The 17,188-nt window shown below is 46.8% G+C and overlaps 1 protein-coding gene across 1 annotated transcript in view; it reads right to left on the bottom strand.

The window, feature by feature from the left end:
• Positions 1-17,188, bottom strand: part of GGA1 (golgi associated, gamma adaptin ear containing, ARF binding protein 1) — an 839,899-nt gene that overhangs the window by 627,020 nt on the left and 195,691 nt on the right. The window contains exons 6-8 of the mRNA XM_069653043.1: positions 10,094-10,197; positions 8,923-9,003; positions 8,259-8,396 (exon numbers count right to left, since the gene is read on the bottom strand). Coding sequence (XP_069509144.1) covers positions 8,259-8,396; positions 8,923-9,003; positions 10,094-10,197 — 323 coding nt within the window. The remainder of the gene's footprint in view (positions 1-8,258; positions 8,397-8,922; positions 9,004-10,093; positions 10,198-17,188) is intronic.

Here is a 17,188-nt window from a genome sequence, read left to right as displayed (position 1 = left end):
ATGCATCTCTGCGGGAGTTGTAAATGACCAAATTCTATGATCCCAGGAGCCATGCTGCTAAGTTCATGGTCTGTGGGCATGGGTGTAGTGTCTTGCCCTTGTCCTGTGACAGCATGTTGTACGGGCAGGGTAGTTTCACCGGTGGAGACAGAGACATCTCCATCAGGTGAGCGAACCATGGTTGCCGGGCCCACATAGGGGCCACTAGTATCATGGTGACTGGTTCCTGGTGCATCTTGTGCACTATCTTGTTGAGAAGCGGAGTCGGGGGGCCGAGGGTAAGCGTAACAAATTTCCCTGACCATGGTATCGATAGACCGTTCCCCATGGATTGGTTCTGGGGGTACCTGGAGGCGTAATCTTGGCATTGGGAGTTCTCCAGAGTTGCGAACAGATCTATTTCTGGGAATCCCCATTGTGTGAAGACGAAGACAATGTCTTCTTGTAACCGCCATTCGTACTCTGCGGGTAGAGGGAAGTCTCTGCTGAGTTCGTCTGCTAGCAGATCGAGTTCCCCCCTGGTACATGTTGTGACAACAGGAACATGTGTTTGAGAGCCCACTTCCAGATGTTCTGGGACAGCTTGGACAGTCCTGGAGAGTGAGTGCCCCCCTTTCTTGTTCAGACAGTACATAGCTGTGGTGCTGTCTGTGAGGACCATCACTGTCTTCCCTTGCAGGTGTGCCTGAAAAGCCTTCAGTGCTTTGAAGACCGCTAACAGTTCCAGCAGGTTTGTTTGGATGCTACGCTCGGAGTCCAAACTCTGTGTGCAGTCTGATGGGATAGGTGAGCCCCGCATCCTCTGAGGGATGCGTCTGTGGTTAGAGTGGCCTCCACTGCGGGGTTGGCGAATGGTTTCCCTATGACAAGGTATTCCTTCGACCACCACCGTAGCGAGAGCGCCAAGGCCTGCGAGACCACCACTAGATCGTCCCATTGTCCGCTGGCCTGACACCACTGGCTGTTGAGCCACTCGTGCATTGGACGCATGCGCAGTCACGCGCGGGGTACCAAATATATACATGACGCCATCATTCCCAGCAAACGCATTGCTTTACGCACCGTCACCTCTCGACCGGCCACATATTGAGGGATCTGAACAGCATATTTTGGACCCTCTCGTTGGAGGGGAAGACGAGGTCGTCCTTTGTTCGAATTAGAGCCCCTAGGAATTATTTGATTTGGCTGGGCTCTAGGCTGGACTTCTTCTCGTTGATGGAGAAGCCCAGTTGGAACAAAAGGTCTACAGTCTTTTGGGTATTCGAGAAGCATGTCTCGTAAGAATCCCCTGTTATGAGCCAATTGTCGAGGTAAGGGTATACTGGGATGGAAAACCTGCCCAGGTGGGCCGCTGCCACTACTTTCGTGAATACCCTCTGCGCTGACGCTATGCCGAAGGGTAGCACCCTGAACTGGTAGTGTTTGCCCTCTATCATGAGCCTGAGGTATTTTCTGTGCGCTGGAAACATTAAAATATGAAAGTATGCATCTTTCATGTCCCGTGTTGTCATGAATCCCCTTGCGATAACAGGGGGATTACTTCCTGTAATGTCACCATACGAAATGTTTGAGGTTTTACAAATTTGTTCGCTGGGCGCAGATCTAGTACAGGGCGCATGGGTAAATCCTTTTTGGGTACAAGGAAGTACACTGAATAAATACCTTCCGTTACCTGTGATAGAGGCACGACCTCTATAGCTCCTTTTTCTAGTAGCTGGTCCACTTCTTGAAGAAGGATGGCGAGGTGTTCTGGTGACAGGCGTCGTCCCCTTGGGGGTCTGTACGTCGGGGAGCGGTTGAATTCTATACAGAAGCCGCGTGCTATGGTTGATAGTACCCAGCGGTCTGATGTTATTCCCTCCCATGCTGGAAGAAAGAATGTTAGACGGCCCCCGACCCGGCGATGCATGGGAGGGGACCCGAATCTTCGGGTCATTTGGTGTTGGTGGCTTGGGAACCTCTAGGGGTGGAACCCGACCTCTTCACTTGCCACAACGCTGTCCTCTCTGGGTGTATTGTCCACTGGTTCCTTGATTCGAGGACCAGTTGCCTGCAGAGTACTGCTGCTGTTGATGATGATGATGATGATGATGTTGGCGTTGGCCTCGAAAAAAGCATCTGTTTCCATAGCTCGCTTGTTGGGAGGCCTTGAAATCTGATCTAGGGTCTTAATGGTGTCAAATTCATTTTTTGCAGTCTCTAGTGCGTCATCCACCACCTTCCCAAAGACGTTGGCATCCGGTATTGGTTTGTTAATGAGAGATGCTTGTGTTTCGGGTCTAAACCTCCAATTATGTAGCCAGACATGACGTTTGACGAGGATTCCTTGGACTAGGGAATGGCCAGCCGTTTCTGTAGCATCTAGAGTATTCTTAATGATGCTCTGGTTGACTAAGGTTCCCTCCGTAACCGTGGCCAGAAGCCGAGTTTTTAGGGGTTCAGGTACCTCCTCAATGTCCTTGCGTAGTTTGCTCCATTGGGCATCTGCATAACTTGCCAGTAAGGAGGAGTTGTTGGCAATCCTAGTGGAAAAGGCTGCTGAGGCTGTAATCCTTTTACCTAGGGCATCCAGCTTTTTACCTTCTTTATCTGGTGGTGCCTCGCTGGTTGATAGCGGGACCCCTGCCCTTTTTCTTGTATTTGTTACTACTAGGGAATCCGGTACTGAGTGGCCCCTGATGTATAACAGGTCCGATGGAGAAGGACTAAATAATTTTTCTATCCTTGGGTTGACCCCTCTGACCAATGCGGGTGTAGATAGCGAAGGAATGATTCGTCTCTTTACTGAGGCAAGGGGGGGAATGGTTTGACTGACAGGGGGTTTCTCCTTGATAATGTTTTCCACAAAGTCTATGTCAGGAGAAATTTCCCCAGTCTCGATTTCGCAATGCGCTGCTGCTTTGCGTAGTAGTGCACTAAAGGTACGTTGATCGTCTATAGGTGACATATTCCTGATTGGTGAGTCTTGGGGGGGGGGGGGGCAGGTTTAGGGCGCCGGGCTCTGTAGACGCTGATGGGGACTGCCAGGGCTGTGAAGCACCTTCTTCTGGGTCTTCTTCAAAGCCCCCGTCACCCATGTCTGGGTCATCCTCGAAACCTTCCTGGTCTATGTTTTGTTCTTGTTCGTTAGTTAAGAACTCCTCATCTTCATGAAAGTGGGAGTCCTCTTCAGTGAGGTCAAACAACTGTACATCCCTCTGTGGGGGGTTAAACAGCCTAGGGTATTTAGCCCTAGGATCCTCCTGAGGCCCCTCTCTTGGTCTTTTGGGTGTGGGAAGGTATGGGGTAGACCTAAATTTTTCCATTTTGTCCATGCAAAATTAGAGTCTCTCTAAGGTCCCTTGTGGTAGCCCAGAGCGGTCTGAGGGAGGGCGAGGGGGGGGGGGAGGGAAGGCTTTCGGCCTGTAAACGCTTTGACCTATCCCATAACATCGAGGATAAGCTCCCATCGCCTTCTGAAAAGCCTTCTAGTAGGCTAGGAGTCCCTTTCGATGGAGGGGGCGGTTCCAGCCTTCCTTCCATCCCTTTTGGCATTTCCCTGGCCTTGCGAGTGGTATTCTGCATCTCTTTCGCCGTTCGTCTCTAGCTATCGGTGGAAACAATACGCGCAGGCTCTCGACGACTAAATGGTCTGTCGAGGGTTCCTCTGGCCTCGACATTACAGGTGTCGCGTCCTCTACGCTGACGGGCACACGCTGGCAGGGCACGTCGTCTGGCGGTTTGGTGATAGCGCCCTTATCTGGGGCTAGCCCAGTCGCTGGTCGCGTCTGCGGTTGCGAGGGGGGCTTTGAACCCTTACGGTCCGTGGAGGCTGCCGGTAGGTCCTGCGTCTCCGTTGGCGCTAATGCTTTCTTAGTCTTCGACGAGAAAGAGCCGTGGGCCGTGTGCTTATGTGAGTGCTCGTGTGCGTCTGTGTCGCCGGGGTGTTCATCCCCAAAAGCAGGGCGTGAGCTGAGCTCGTCGGGGCCGGGGACAGACGAGGAGCGTGACCACTGCCTAGAGGGGTGTACAACCTCTGATGCGGAGGTCGGGTTATCACTATCCTCGCCACTTTCGGCGGCGGCGGGTGAGGAATCGGACCTAGACATGGCGTAGGCTGCCCACCTCTTGACCCTGCGGTCCGTTAAAGTCTTAGGCTTAAGAAGCTTACAGGCCGCACAACCGTCTTCTTTGTGGTCGAGGGGCAAGCAACAGTTGCACCATTTGTGCTGGTCTTTCCAGGTGAATTTGACCTTGCAGCGCGGGCAAAACCTAAAGGGTGTCCTCTCCATAGCTGAGGGAACGGACAGACGTGATAACAACCCTGAAGGAAAAGGTGGGGAAAGAGAAAGGCATTCTTAAAGAGATAGCAAGAAATGTTGCACGACCCCACTCTCCCTACTGTTTGAGGCCGGCGAGGCCAGGCCACGTCGAAGCACAGCCGTCGAAGATCTTGTCGGCGGAGAACAGCTTCGTCGAAGGAGGAACCTAACGTTAAATAACGACCAAATGTTCGAGTTAATATTTGCAATGTCTCTCGAGAAGCTCCGCATAAAGGCGACCAATATCTGGGCGGAAAAAAACAATCTGAGGGACCTCGACACGTGAGGGATTGTGGGTACACTGCACGTCACTATAGGGATAGTGTTAGACACGCCTTGTCGACGTCCCCTTTTCGACTACGAAAAACAAAATGCAATACTCTGCAGTGACCACTGGATGTCGGACTATGCACAGCATGTGATTCTAAGCAGATTAACAAACATAAGAAAAGTGTTTACTTGAACTACTATGATTGAAAGTCCTCTGTGTAACTACTGGAACCGCTCAGATTCACTCTTGAGATAAGCCTGGCTGCTCAGCTCGCTACCAATAACTGTGTGGTACAGGCTTATACCAAAGGTTGGTTTGGCTAACACCTGTAGTCCTAATTGTGTGTAGTGGTTCCAGAGGTTACTGCATGCAATTCTGCATAATACCACTCACCAACGGCAGTCAGGCAATGATGAAGGCACAGATCAAGATCTAGACGGATCAGGATCTGAGTATCGTCAGCATAAGAGTAGCGCCTGACGCAGAGGGAGCAGATGAGACCGATCAAAGGCCAGATGTAAATGTTGAAGAGAATGGGTGACGAGGCAGAGCCCTGCAGAGCTCCACAGGTAAGGTGGCAGGAACCCGAATGGAAAGGAGGAAGAGAGCGCCTGAGTGCGATTGGCCAGAAATGACAAAAACCTTATGTGGAGTGCTGCGGAGTTGCCTAGTAGCCCCTTTTCCTACTTACTCATGTAACATTTCTTATGTTACCCTCACTACTTTAAACGGCTGGTGGCAGTGGTTTAATTTTCCTACCAATGTGCATTTCTACCACAGACAATCTGCAGCTGCGGTATAGCAACCATGGGTGACCCTTTTGTCAAAATGGCCCGGCTCTTCTTTTTTCACCATTTTCTTTTTGCAAGATCTTTCTTGGGTTTTACTCTGTGTGCCAAACCAGGTTTGACCCCTTTTGTTAGTTTTGTCTGGGGCGGGCTTCAGTGCTGAAACCTGCCTCTGGCTCCAGTGTGTCTGGAAGGGTAGGGAGCCATGGAGGTGCCCGAAACTCCCATGTCCTTTGTCTTCATGGTTACCTGAATCCACCTAGTCCTGATTGGCTAGCTGTCCTTGCAGGACAGCCTCCCTGCTGTGTGAGTGACAGCTAGGCTGTGCATGAATGGGAGAAACTTGCTTAAAAGGAGAGGCTTCTTGGACTGAAGACAGAGTCAACTACTGGGAAGGACATCCCGAAGAAACCGTGAACAAAGCTTGCTGCATCATCTTGGACCGTTGAACTGCCCGGTGAAGCCCTGCTGCTGTGCTGAAACTCCTTTTTCTAACAGACGAGAGGTCCAGGAAAGGGCGACTACTTACCTTGGGTTAGTGGGACCAACTAACTGAGGACCCCCCCGAAGCAAGACGACCCAAGCTCGAGTCACCTCACCAGAGTGCTGGACTCAGGGAGCAAAGCAAGCACAACCGCTGTCCAAGATCCGAGGTGGTGCTATTTACCGAGCGCTGAAACCGTGAAGTGCCGCTGATCAGAAAAGAGCCCGTAGCTGCCGCCAACCATTGTATTGCTGCTGCAGGAGTCCATAGACGTCCTCCCTCTTGTCCCAACGACTAGGCCCAGCAACACAGAATCTGCATCGCTGCAACCAGACAGGAGCCAGCTGGACCCTCTTCTTCCAACTAAAGGTACTGTTCTGACTTGGGGTACTTACCTCTTTGTATGTAGTTTGCTCTTCTTGAGATTTGCATAGCTGCATTTTCTAGAGTTGATTCCAACTTTAACAAGCATAACAGCTTGTGGCCCAACTGTGATTTTCTACAACAAACTCTCCAACTTGCAAGACTTTTTGCTATCTAAGAAGTGCCTCAGCACCATAGACTTTGCTACAATTGACTTTCGCTGTCTTGGCTCCCTGCAGACACTTCTATTCCATTGTTATTGTCCCTCATAGGCGATGCATTGGTTTTAAACTAATATTGCAAGGAAAGTTTTTTATCTAGACATCATTGGGAGACTTAAAAGTGCTCAGATGCTCTGAGAACCCGTTTAACCTTTTTTCTTCCTTAAACCTTTCCTTTCTGTCACTCTCAGAATTTACCAAGTACAAAAGTGATATATAAATGCCAATACTGTACTAGTTAGTGAAGTCACCCCAGGGTGTAGGAAGTGTGTATAAAGCATCACTAAAGAGCATCTACTTGCTTAACTTGATTCAAAGAACACATTTTGGAGTGTATTTCGATTGTTGAACATTGCCCTTTTTAAAGAATGCTTATTTAAAACAGACCGTTAAATAATTATTTGACTATAAAACCTTGCGTGGAAGTGTTATTTGGATACTTGTATTTGTGGATTTCGATGCTATAGCGCTACACCACACATTTACCCCTCTTGAGGCAAGTCTGGGTGCTCAGTCACACTACCAACTTGTGTAGTACAGACCTATACCAAGAGGACAAGGATTATGTAGTCTCTTAGAGAGTTACTACATCAATTCTTGCCGAACAGTGTGCTATGGCCGCCGGGTGTCATATCCGTCACAGAGCCACCGGCCTGCTTATTGGAGTCGGTGGCCCACCCATGGGGTTCCGACGAACCCCAGTCGCTTTTGGCGTCACTAAGGACACTGATACTACCCTCCCTGGAATCCTCTGTCACGGCGATGTAGGCTTCGGCCTGCAGTGCGTGGACAGCCCATCGCTTGGTACGACGGTCTTTGAGAGTTTTCAGGTGGAAATGTTTGCAGGACTTGCAAAGCTTTTCAGGGTGATCCCTAGGGAGACAGTAATTGCACACTCAGTGTGTGTCTTTCCACAGGAATTTTCTATGGCAGGGAAGGCAAAATTTAAAGGGTGTATTTTCCATCATAAATGGAAAGGGCAGTTAGGTGAGAAAAAGGGATAAGGAGTGGCAGACTATGGATTCTCTAAAAGGAGTCCGTATGAAAGACCCTCCTCCCCCTCTCCATACTCTAAGGGCCGAAGTGGCCCGTGAAAGCCGCGTCTGGTCGCAGATACAATGAAGTCGTCGACGATGGAGTGGTTTGTCGAAGGCCGTCGAGCAGTTGGAGTACGCTGCGGCAAAAGCAGACAAAGAAATAAAGAGAAGTTAACTTTTAACTAGTCAAATGCATCAGCCTGGAAAGGAACTCTGCAACTTGCGACCGACCACGATGGTGGAAAGAAACAATGAGGGACCTCGACACGTGAAGGACCATGGGTACAGTATACGTCACACTAGGGATAGTGTTACTAACACGCCCTGTCGATGTCTGTGTTTTGAAAACAAATCTTGTAATACTCCACGACGACCACTAGATGTCGGACTATGCAGAGCATGTGATCTAAGCAGATCCACAAGCCTCAGAAATATATACACACACACAAACTGTTCTAGTGTATCCAAATTAAGTACTCATTTGAATTTTGTTTGACCCTATAATATAAAAAAAGAAGAAAAAAAAAGTATATTTTTCATTATATATCCTCTTTTGGTTACTCTATTGGGACCAATTACACCTATCCACCAGCCTTCTCCACTCCCTTAAATGAAGCCAGACTGTTCTGCCATTGCTATCTTGAGAGAGTTTGGTCTGCATATTGTTAGGAACCCTGCCGTGCCCTTAGGAGAGATGGTTTCCCCACCCCCTTATCAAAAGGCTATGGGAAAATCTCCCTAACACCCTCATGAGCAACGCATTGCTTTTAATTGCCCTGCTGTAAGCCCTTACCTTCATAAGGTCCTCGTTGCCCTCCGAGGTCTCGCCCTTGGTGTAGGTGCTCAGCATATCTGTTAGAAGTGAAACATTGTTGTTTACTTCCTCAATGGCGTTGACCCGTTTTGAAATCTTCTCCATCCTCTTCTGATCCTGGGGTAGGGGCACAGAGTTGGTAATTAGGAAAAGTGTTCAAGTTCTCATAATTTTGCAAACCTGGTTATATCCTGAGAGCCCAACATAAAGATGCAGTTCTCTTATATCCAGTTAGCATTAAAGAACAGTCAAGAGACGCTTAATAGCTCTCCTAGCTTTCTTGTCTAGTGGGTGAGCTCTTGTTTTTGCCCCAGCTCTAGTCAACTTGGCGTATGTTATATTGCTGATGGCTGCCAATTCGGACTCATAGGAAAGAGGCAGGTTGGTTCAAAGTGTTTGATCAGGCTACTGAAGTACAAGCTTCAGAATGGCACCCCCACCCACCCCACCACTGTCCTCACTTTCAACTCTCCTAGACGGCAAAACATGTAAAGAGGATTCACCCCATGAGAAATGGTATACTCAGTCAATGACATAATGCAAACAGTGCTTGTCAAAAAATGCTTTCAAAAGATATCAAATGTCACCCCTAACGATAGGGCCCATCAGATGGAAATCTTGGCCAAAAGGAAAGGGAACGTACCTCCTGAACCATCTCTTTGATGAGTTTGTTTGCAGCTCGGAGATCCTCCGGATGTGTACTCTTCAGCAGGCGGGCCAACATCTGTATACCAGGGCAAGGTGGGCGGGGCCAGAGCCCAAGAAAAATAGGACAGCAGATGGTTTAAAGAAAATAGCAGGAAAGGAGAGCAAAGTATTTAAAACCAGTTGCAGAATTGGGTGACATAGAAAGAGTAGTAGATGGTTTAAGAAAGCACAAAGTGATAATGCAAAGAAGAGTGGAGGATAAAAAGTGGGATATATGAGTAGGGGAAGAAGCAGAGAGAGGAAAAAAAGACAAAGGTCAACAAAAGCAATGATTGGTTAGGGGTGTATAGGGAGAGAGAAGGAAAATTAGGTTAGGCAGGGCAAAGTAGAAGAAAAGAAAAGTAGGATAGCATTGTGACGATCGTAGCGAAAGTGGTGTTAAGTGAGAACATGAGACTGCACATATTAACCACAACCAATTTTCTGGTGGGGTTGTGAAATGAGAGATTAGACTTACAAACAATATTATAAACCTGAACCCCATGACCACCATAACTATAAGGCCACACCAAATGTTATTATGTTCTTTGGACTGTTTGATAAATATCCCATTGCTCTCATCAGTTGGCCATTTAGCACCAGACACTCTTTTATTAAAACAATCTTTAGTTATATTTTATGATTGCCTTTCAGTGTACTTTGGGGTTAACCTTTTTTGGTTTCGCTCACTTTGGGATATCTGCTTCATCACATCTGCCTCACAGTGCCTATGCTCACTTGTATATTCAACGATTTACTTTTCTCGCTGTTGCACAGATATCTTATTGTGACTAACAAGTGCTTCCCTGAGACAGTTAAATCATGCTCGTTTCAAAATACATTTTGAAATGTTTTTGTGTAGGGTTTGGGCTCCTAGGATACCCTATGTATTCTTTTTCATGGCTTTTAGGTGAGTTTAAGCACAAGGCTTACATATTTATTTACTTACCGATCGGCTGTGAATTTACATCTACTTTTTAATATTTTTTTTTTTGGACTTCAACTCCAGTTAACACTTCAATCTTTTTTATAGATTTAGGTAGACCCCAAGAATCCCCTAGAGGTTTGGGTGATTATGAACCCATCAAGGCCCAATGCTTTCGGTCAGTCATCATGACAAACTTTACCTTGGATTTCTCCTCATCATCAAAAATCACATTTCGTGGCCTTGGGGGAGGCGGTGGGGGGATGAGCACATCCTCCTGGAGTACAGGGTCCTCCTTAAGGATTCCTGTGAGAAGATAAAATAAGAGATTTAAATTCCTCCCATCATACATAAGACAGTCTTAGGCTCTAGCATGGATGGAAGGTGGGGGTCATTCAATGTCTTTCATGCTTTCTTGCTGATCTGTGAATTCTACTCCCTTCCATGTGTGGATCATCTCCAAATCCCTGCTCGCCCACTACTGTCTACCGCCCAGGGAATAAAAGAAGGGGCAACTGGGAAACACAGCTCTACTCCCATCAGAATGTTTTCCAATGTAGCTTACAATGTGCAGGAAATTGCAGAAACATGTAGGAAATAAAAAACAACAAGTTTCCCTATTTGGATTCCCAAGATCCCCAGAACTTAAGTTGAGTTGTCCGTTAGTGTTCTAAACTCTGTACTGTGGGTTTTACCATAGCATGGTGCAGCATCAAAACAGGCCCCTTGTTACTATTAGGTGCATTTCACTCCTCTGAGTGAGCACCCAAACGTGTGTGCATGGTTTTTGAGTGACCTGTTATATATCTTTCTTCCCAGTGAGGCTTAAATGAGGCTTGGTTGGAGACTGCAAATCTATTTTCTATGTGCTGTCTTGGTAGCCCTTAGGGTTTCCAGGCCCCCCCTCCCGCCCCATGGGAGTATTCTTACCCAGATAGTCTGTCTTCATTACAGGCTGGTGGTAGATGTTCACTTTGTACGTGTATGTGGCTGCACAGTGGTATAGACATTTCACATTGTTGGCAGCCACTTTTTTTTTTAAACAGGCACAAAATAGCTATCTTGTGTTTTAAAGTTCTGGGTTAGTTGCCCTTCTGTTAAGACGGTTTTTGTACCACCCTCTGTTGAGGGAACTACACCACTGACTTTAATGGGGACTAACATCTGACAAGAAAAGGGAAGCCAAACTCTTTTAAAAGGTAGGTATCGTGGAAAGAGCGTCCAGGCTTAATTCGCAGGTAGGGGTAGCAGGCTAGCTCAAAGGTACAATTAGCATGCATACACATCTTTAGAAAGTACGCTGCACTGATATACTGGAAAAAATAAGTACCTAATAAAGTGAGAGATGGGTCAGATCAAAAACGCACTTGAGGTATATCTTAAGCCTTCAGCACCTAAAACAAATAAGTCTGTGAGGATGGTGGAAAAAGGAACAGACATTTTACCCTACAAGAAAAATATTCTAAAAATTATAATTGCCTACACCAACACTCCACATTAATTTGGACCCTCTAGGGCAAAGCATTAGATTAATACAAACATACACATGGTAATCTAGCATAGTCCTGGAGGGGAGGGTTGGAAACTTTTCAACACCATAATGACAGCCGTCCAAGAATTAAGAATACATTTTTAGCAACAGGTACGTTAGCAATGAACTTATAAAAATGGCCAGGGGCAGGCAAACACCTCAAGAGTCAACATAGGAGGGTTGCAGGACAGATTGAATGTTAAATAGGGACTACTGGGAGGAAAGTCAATGGGTCAACTGCTTTAATAGAGGCAAGCCAGTTCTACCCCACAGGTGTGGATTCTGCTGCAAAGAACCCAAGGGAAGACCATGAGAAGTCCCCTGAAACAAGATTCAGAGGCCGATGGATGAAACAAAGTCCCAGAGGAAAAAGCAGCAGAGCAGGAAGACCCCATACCCCCATTAGACGTCTATCGGAAATGAGGTTGAGACTCCCCTCCAAATAAATCGCGTCCCCATACCAGAGGGCCTCTTGAGGGGAGAGTATCATGAATAATAGCCTACCCCAGAAACCAACAGGTATGCACTTGTGCCAGCAGTTTCTGCAAAAACAGGTCCAGCAGCACAAAACAACCCCTTGAGTACATTGATTCTTTTGCAGGTGCAGGTTCCAGGATCCAGTGCCAAGGAACTTGCACACTTAGCCGGCGACTACCCAAAAAAAGAAAGAACCATGTCACAATATCAACCTTCAATCCAGAAGTGAAGAATTCTGCGACTAAAAATCAGGAAAGGCAGGGAATCCCGCTAAAATGCCTCCCGGCGACAAAGTGGACAGAGATGGCAGGAAGCTCAGCATAAAATGGTCCCTGGATGGGACAATTTTGTGTCGTCCTAAGCAGAAGATCTGGCAGGGTGTTGAAGTCTCCACGCCCTTCTGGATAACAACAGCAACCCCCAGCTAAGTGGAAAATCCCAGTGAGGTGCAGTGTTAAACTGCCCAGAAAACAGTTCTTGCATGGAAGATACAGCTAGCCAATGCGGGGAGGCAGCAGGTGCCTTCTGGAAGCCCGAACTAGGCCGGAGACAAAAAACCCCAACCAGGATATGCCCAAGTCACTGCACCAAGCCTTTATGCCCAAGTAAGTGCTTTAACCTGCAAAAACAATGATAAATGGCAGGAAAATGTCCTTAGGCTGGTCAGCAGACCTGCTTGTTCTAAGCAGCAGAACATGAAATCGGGAGAGGGAAGCACGGACAAGTCTGGGCCTCAGATCCACTGCAAAATGAGACTTGCTAAAGGCCTGGCCACCAATCACTAGATGGAGGCAAAGTGTAGGATGACAACCACTCTGGTTGGTCAGCAGGACTAACACGTAGCCAAAACCATCCCCCTAGTAAGTGAGAGGGAGAGTTCAGAAACTTAAAGTGGGCAAAACCAGTTTAAACCAACATGGAGGCTGTCATTGTAGATAGTACAGCTCTGTAGTTGCCTTGATACAAAGGAGCCCTATACTACAAAATGGCAGAGAGCAGGATTTTTAAAAATGCATTGGTGTCTCAATGGCTATCAAAAAGGCACAATGCCCTACCAATGCAGTAAAATGGCTTGCACCCCTGGTAAAGTCAAAAATAAAGTATAGCTGCAACCAACTAATCCCAAAAACCAATGTAGGATGATAATCGTTTCCTAAGGGGTGGCCCAATACCAAATACCTCAAATAAGGTAAAAGGGGTTGTAACAGAAGAACTTCAGACTAAGTAATTATGGGCATCAAAAAAACATCTGTGATCCAAAACCATAAAGGGAAAAAGGACAAAAGGTAGAGGTGCCCTAAAAAGTGGCCCGAGAATCCTCTAAAATAGGAAATCTGTCTTAAGCCCTTCCATATGCACCTAGAAATAATTGTGTACAGGTGTGTTATAAATGACTTATATCATGATATTTCTTGAGGTGGGAACAGCAATGTTTGATTGTTCGCTTATGTATGCTTTGCTCGAGAGCTCACCAAGGCAGCCTGATTAAACAGGCCTGGCTATAGATGGGGTGAGGGTTTGTCAGGGACATCGACCCACATTCCTCTATATGCCCAGGCAGATACCCACATAAACGGGTGTCAGAATTAATTTGGAGGCTGCATAGTGCATGGGATGCGGCTTGTGCGATGGGTTTACCCCCAGCCCAGTGTAACTGTGTATGTGCGTGCAGACCCCAAACCATTTATCAGCTACCTGGAACTGGTCCAGTGCACATGGAGGACGAAGACTTCATGGAGGATCCTTATGGAATCTGTTGTCTTGACTCCTGATCCTCCTGCTACTCCACAAAAAGAGAATATTATTTCCGAAGATTTAGCTAGGACAGTTGGATCCTCCATCTTTATTAGATGTTCTGAGCGGCACTCACGTACCTTGGTGTGTGTATAGCCATGCCATACGTGCAGGCACTGTTTTGCTACTAGATACTGTCAAGAATTTCTTGAGGCTTGTGTTCAAGCCCTAAAAACCATCACCATGATCTAGCTAAGCTTTGGATTGTTTCCAAATTCTGAAGCTCAACCCAGTGATAACATCGAGCAGTTAGGGGGTTGGAGTTAGGTGACAGATATACATCATAACTAAGTATTGTTTCCGTATAAAGGGCTTTCCATACAATGTTATAGTTGCACAGTACTTCTATTATCTAGTTACCACAGTAAGTGAAATGTAACTTTACTGCCACGTTGCAGGTAAGTATGCCCCTTTCAAAGACATTTCTGGTGGGTGAATTTGGTCCTTTATCGTCCCCTGGCACACTTTCAGGCAACATTTCACTTTTAGCCAATTGCTAGTGGAATGTGTTTGCACTTAGCAATGGTTGTTCGCACTCAATATTTAAGATCAGTCCTATGGGCCAATGCGCTTTTCTATTGAGAAAGGTTCCAGCAACTTCTGTCAGTTCTCAGTAGGTCCCGGCCAAAGCAGTTTCCGAGGATTGGCCATGTCAACACCTACTTTAAAGGTGAAATTGTATTTTCACCAAAAAGAAAGACAAGACTGTCACAGATGGCACGAGAATTACTACAAGCCTTGGAGACTGTAATGGGCGGTATGGCTGGTCCTCTCGCTCTTGTTTTAAAATCACCTCATGGCCAACTCTGGCGTCCCCAAATCCCAGAGTAGTAGATGGTGAATATTGACTCCCTAGTGTCTAAGATAGATCTTACTCTGGATCGGAGGACCTAAAAGGCATAACTCCCTCAGGGGCCTACTCTATACAGTTGTTAGTGTGCTAAAGGGGTATGGGATTGTGCCTTACAGACATCCTGCTTGATTCCGATCACTGGTGCTTGTTAAAATTATAGTATATATTGTAGCCTAAAACGGCTTTGACACAAGAGGGACACAGGAAACAAGTCCAGAGGCAGATATATCCCTACTTTAGGAGACTTTCAGGTAAGACCAAATGTTCCCCATAGGAATCAGTGGGATAAAGTCAGTAAGCACAGCCACAAATTATGGAAAAAAGGAAGGTAAGCGACAGCTGTAACACACAGGGGTGGAGAAGACAGCAACCAACCCCAAGGGACAGTGGCGTAGCACAAAAACGTTCACCCCCCCCTTGCGGGCCATGCTGAGGTCCCTCCCAGGTTCAGCAACAAAGCACGGGTCGAGCCACACTCTGGGTCGGCCTGGACCACCACGCATGCGTAATAAGCACAATTATGCTGAAGTAGGAGCATGCTGCACTTGGAGAAAGACATGCATATTTATTTTAATCAAATCTTAAAGAGAGACCGAAATTAAGATTGGATAAGCAGGAGCTAAAAGCACCTCATGGGTATCCATCATTAACCATGGACCAGGAGCTACCACTGGGGAACAAGGAGCTTATACATAGAGTTCCGCAAATCTAGCTTCCACATAAGATGCAAATATATAATTTTGTCCATTATGCTTTAAATGTAGTATAGAGGTGTCCTAATATTTATTTATAGATTGTCCCAAATGCACAGATTTAAATTCACAAAGGTGTGTTTGTTTGACATCAGTTGACTTGGGGAGCCAAATGTAGTTCCTGGTAACTGGTAGAGTCAAGTTAACCAGGCTCTTCTAAGCTAAAAGCAGGAGCTAAATAGCTCCTAGCTCCCCTCAATTTCAAACCCTGCTTAAATCTTTCACGTAGAGTAGAAGCAAGGGGGCTCTGGCGCCTGGCAACCAGATGTACCAGCCAACACTGTGCATGGCCAGTAATGTTACGCAAGATAATGATACAATAAGAAAACATGTTGAGGCTGGTTCTGCCAGTATCCCCATGCATGAAAATTCCCTTGTTGGATTTGCCCTCAACAATAAAACATCTCCTGCCACAGGAAGAAAGCATGTTATTGCTGGCTAGACAAATGCCTGCTCAACTCGATACTCTTCAAGTGGACTTTGCCCTCAACACCAATAAAACATGCAACGATACAGTAAAGCCACATTTTGTTTGGCTGCACAAATTCCTCCACCCACCATCTAACACACAAAGTGGTCTTGCCCCATATGCAAGTAAACTCCACAGAAAACGTACAGTCTGCCTGCCCCCTTGCGCTATAAACCCTCACCACAAACACCCAACTATGTAATAACATTCATCAAGTTGAATTTGCCCAATAATGCCCATGTTCCCAAGCTTACGCTTGCTTACACTTTAACACACACGCACTTCAATCAATGTAATGTTTTGCTATTAAAGAAAATGCCATGCCACCTGTCCAAACTGGCTGCAAAATGTAAGCCAGTCTAGACACTTAATATATTAAAGTAAAACAGTATCACATGCCAACCAAAGCAGACACATTCACACACCATTAACATGTGCACCCATTCACAATACGCTCACAAATGCGCGCCCAGCCACCTGTACATCATGCACTTACTCATTCAAACACACTACATAATATAGAATCCATGTGACCACTGTGCCGCCCGTAATTCCGCTGATGAAAATGTGGACCATAACGGCGCGGCACAGTGATCAGATAGCTCACTGTGACTGGCATCCTCCTAACCCGCGTCCCAGCCAGTTACCTTAACCGATGGACACACGGAAGTGGGCCGCTGACTTCTCTCGATCCTGCAGCATCAGTTCCCACCCACTTACGTGTGTCAGTGCTAGCAACAAACTTGAAGAAACTTTTTATTCCAAAGGCCCACCCAGGACATGTGGCAGCAGGGCAATGCCAGGGGACATCAGAAGAGCTCCAATGCTAGGTTAGAGTCCCAGTAGCCTCAGGAAGAAGAGCAAAGTAGGAATCTGACCATGACAAAACATGTCAGAAGGGGGCATAGAGAAATCTTCGACTACTGATCTCCGACAGCCCTGCCAGTAAGTATCTCTAATAATCCACCAACCCAGGCACTATCGCCAAACACTCAATGTCCTTGCTTCCAACAAAGGCAGATCAGGAATGGCGAAACAAACCAGTGAGTAAAGGTGCTGTTTACAGGATCCGGCCACCCAGAGACGTGAACCTCATACCAACGATGACCCAGGTGGCCAATCAGTGTTCCTAGAAGCCATAACAGCAAAAACGAAAATTACTGACAAGGAGGAACCCAGCAAAGCAGATTCCGACCCAATGAGGAGCAGCCAACCGGCAGTGTACTGTCTCATGATGAACACGGTGGTGGAGGTGACCCAGAACTGCCCAAACAAACAGGGGAGGTGGGGTTTGGGAATCCAATACCTTTCTAGATAAAAGCAGCATTCTACACCAAGAATGACCAAGGTGATAAAATAAGAAAACTGTGCTAAAACGGTGCAGAGCTAGTCCAAGCATGGAGGCCCAGCCAACACGGAGG

This window comes from Ambystoma mexicanum, chromosome 3q (genome assembly GCF_040938575.1).
Source record: "Ambystoma mexicanum isolate Mex_15411 chromosome 3q, UKY_AmexF1_1, whole genome shotgun sequence".
In the NCBI taxonomy this organism is placed as follows: domain Eukaryota; kingdom Metazoa; phylum Chordata; class Amphibia; order Caudata; family Ambystomatidae; genus Ambystoma; species Ambystoma mexicanum.
The sequence above is the reverse complement of the archived record's forward strand: the minus strand, read 5'-3'. Positions and strand labels throughout refer to the sequence as shown.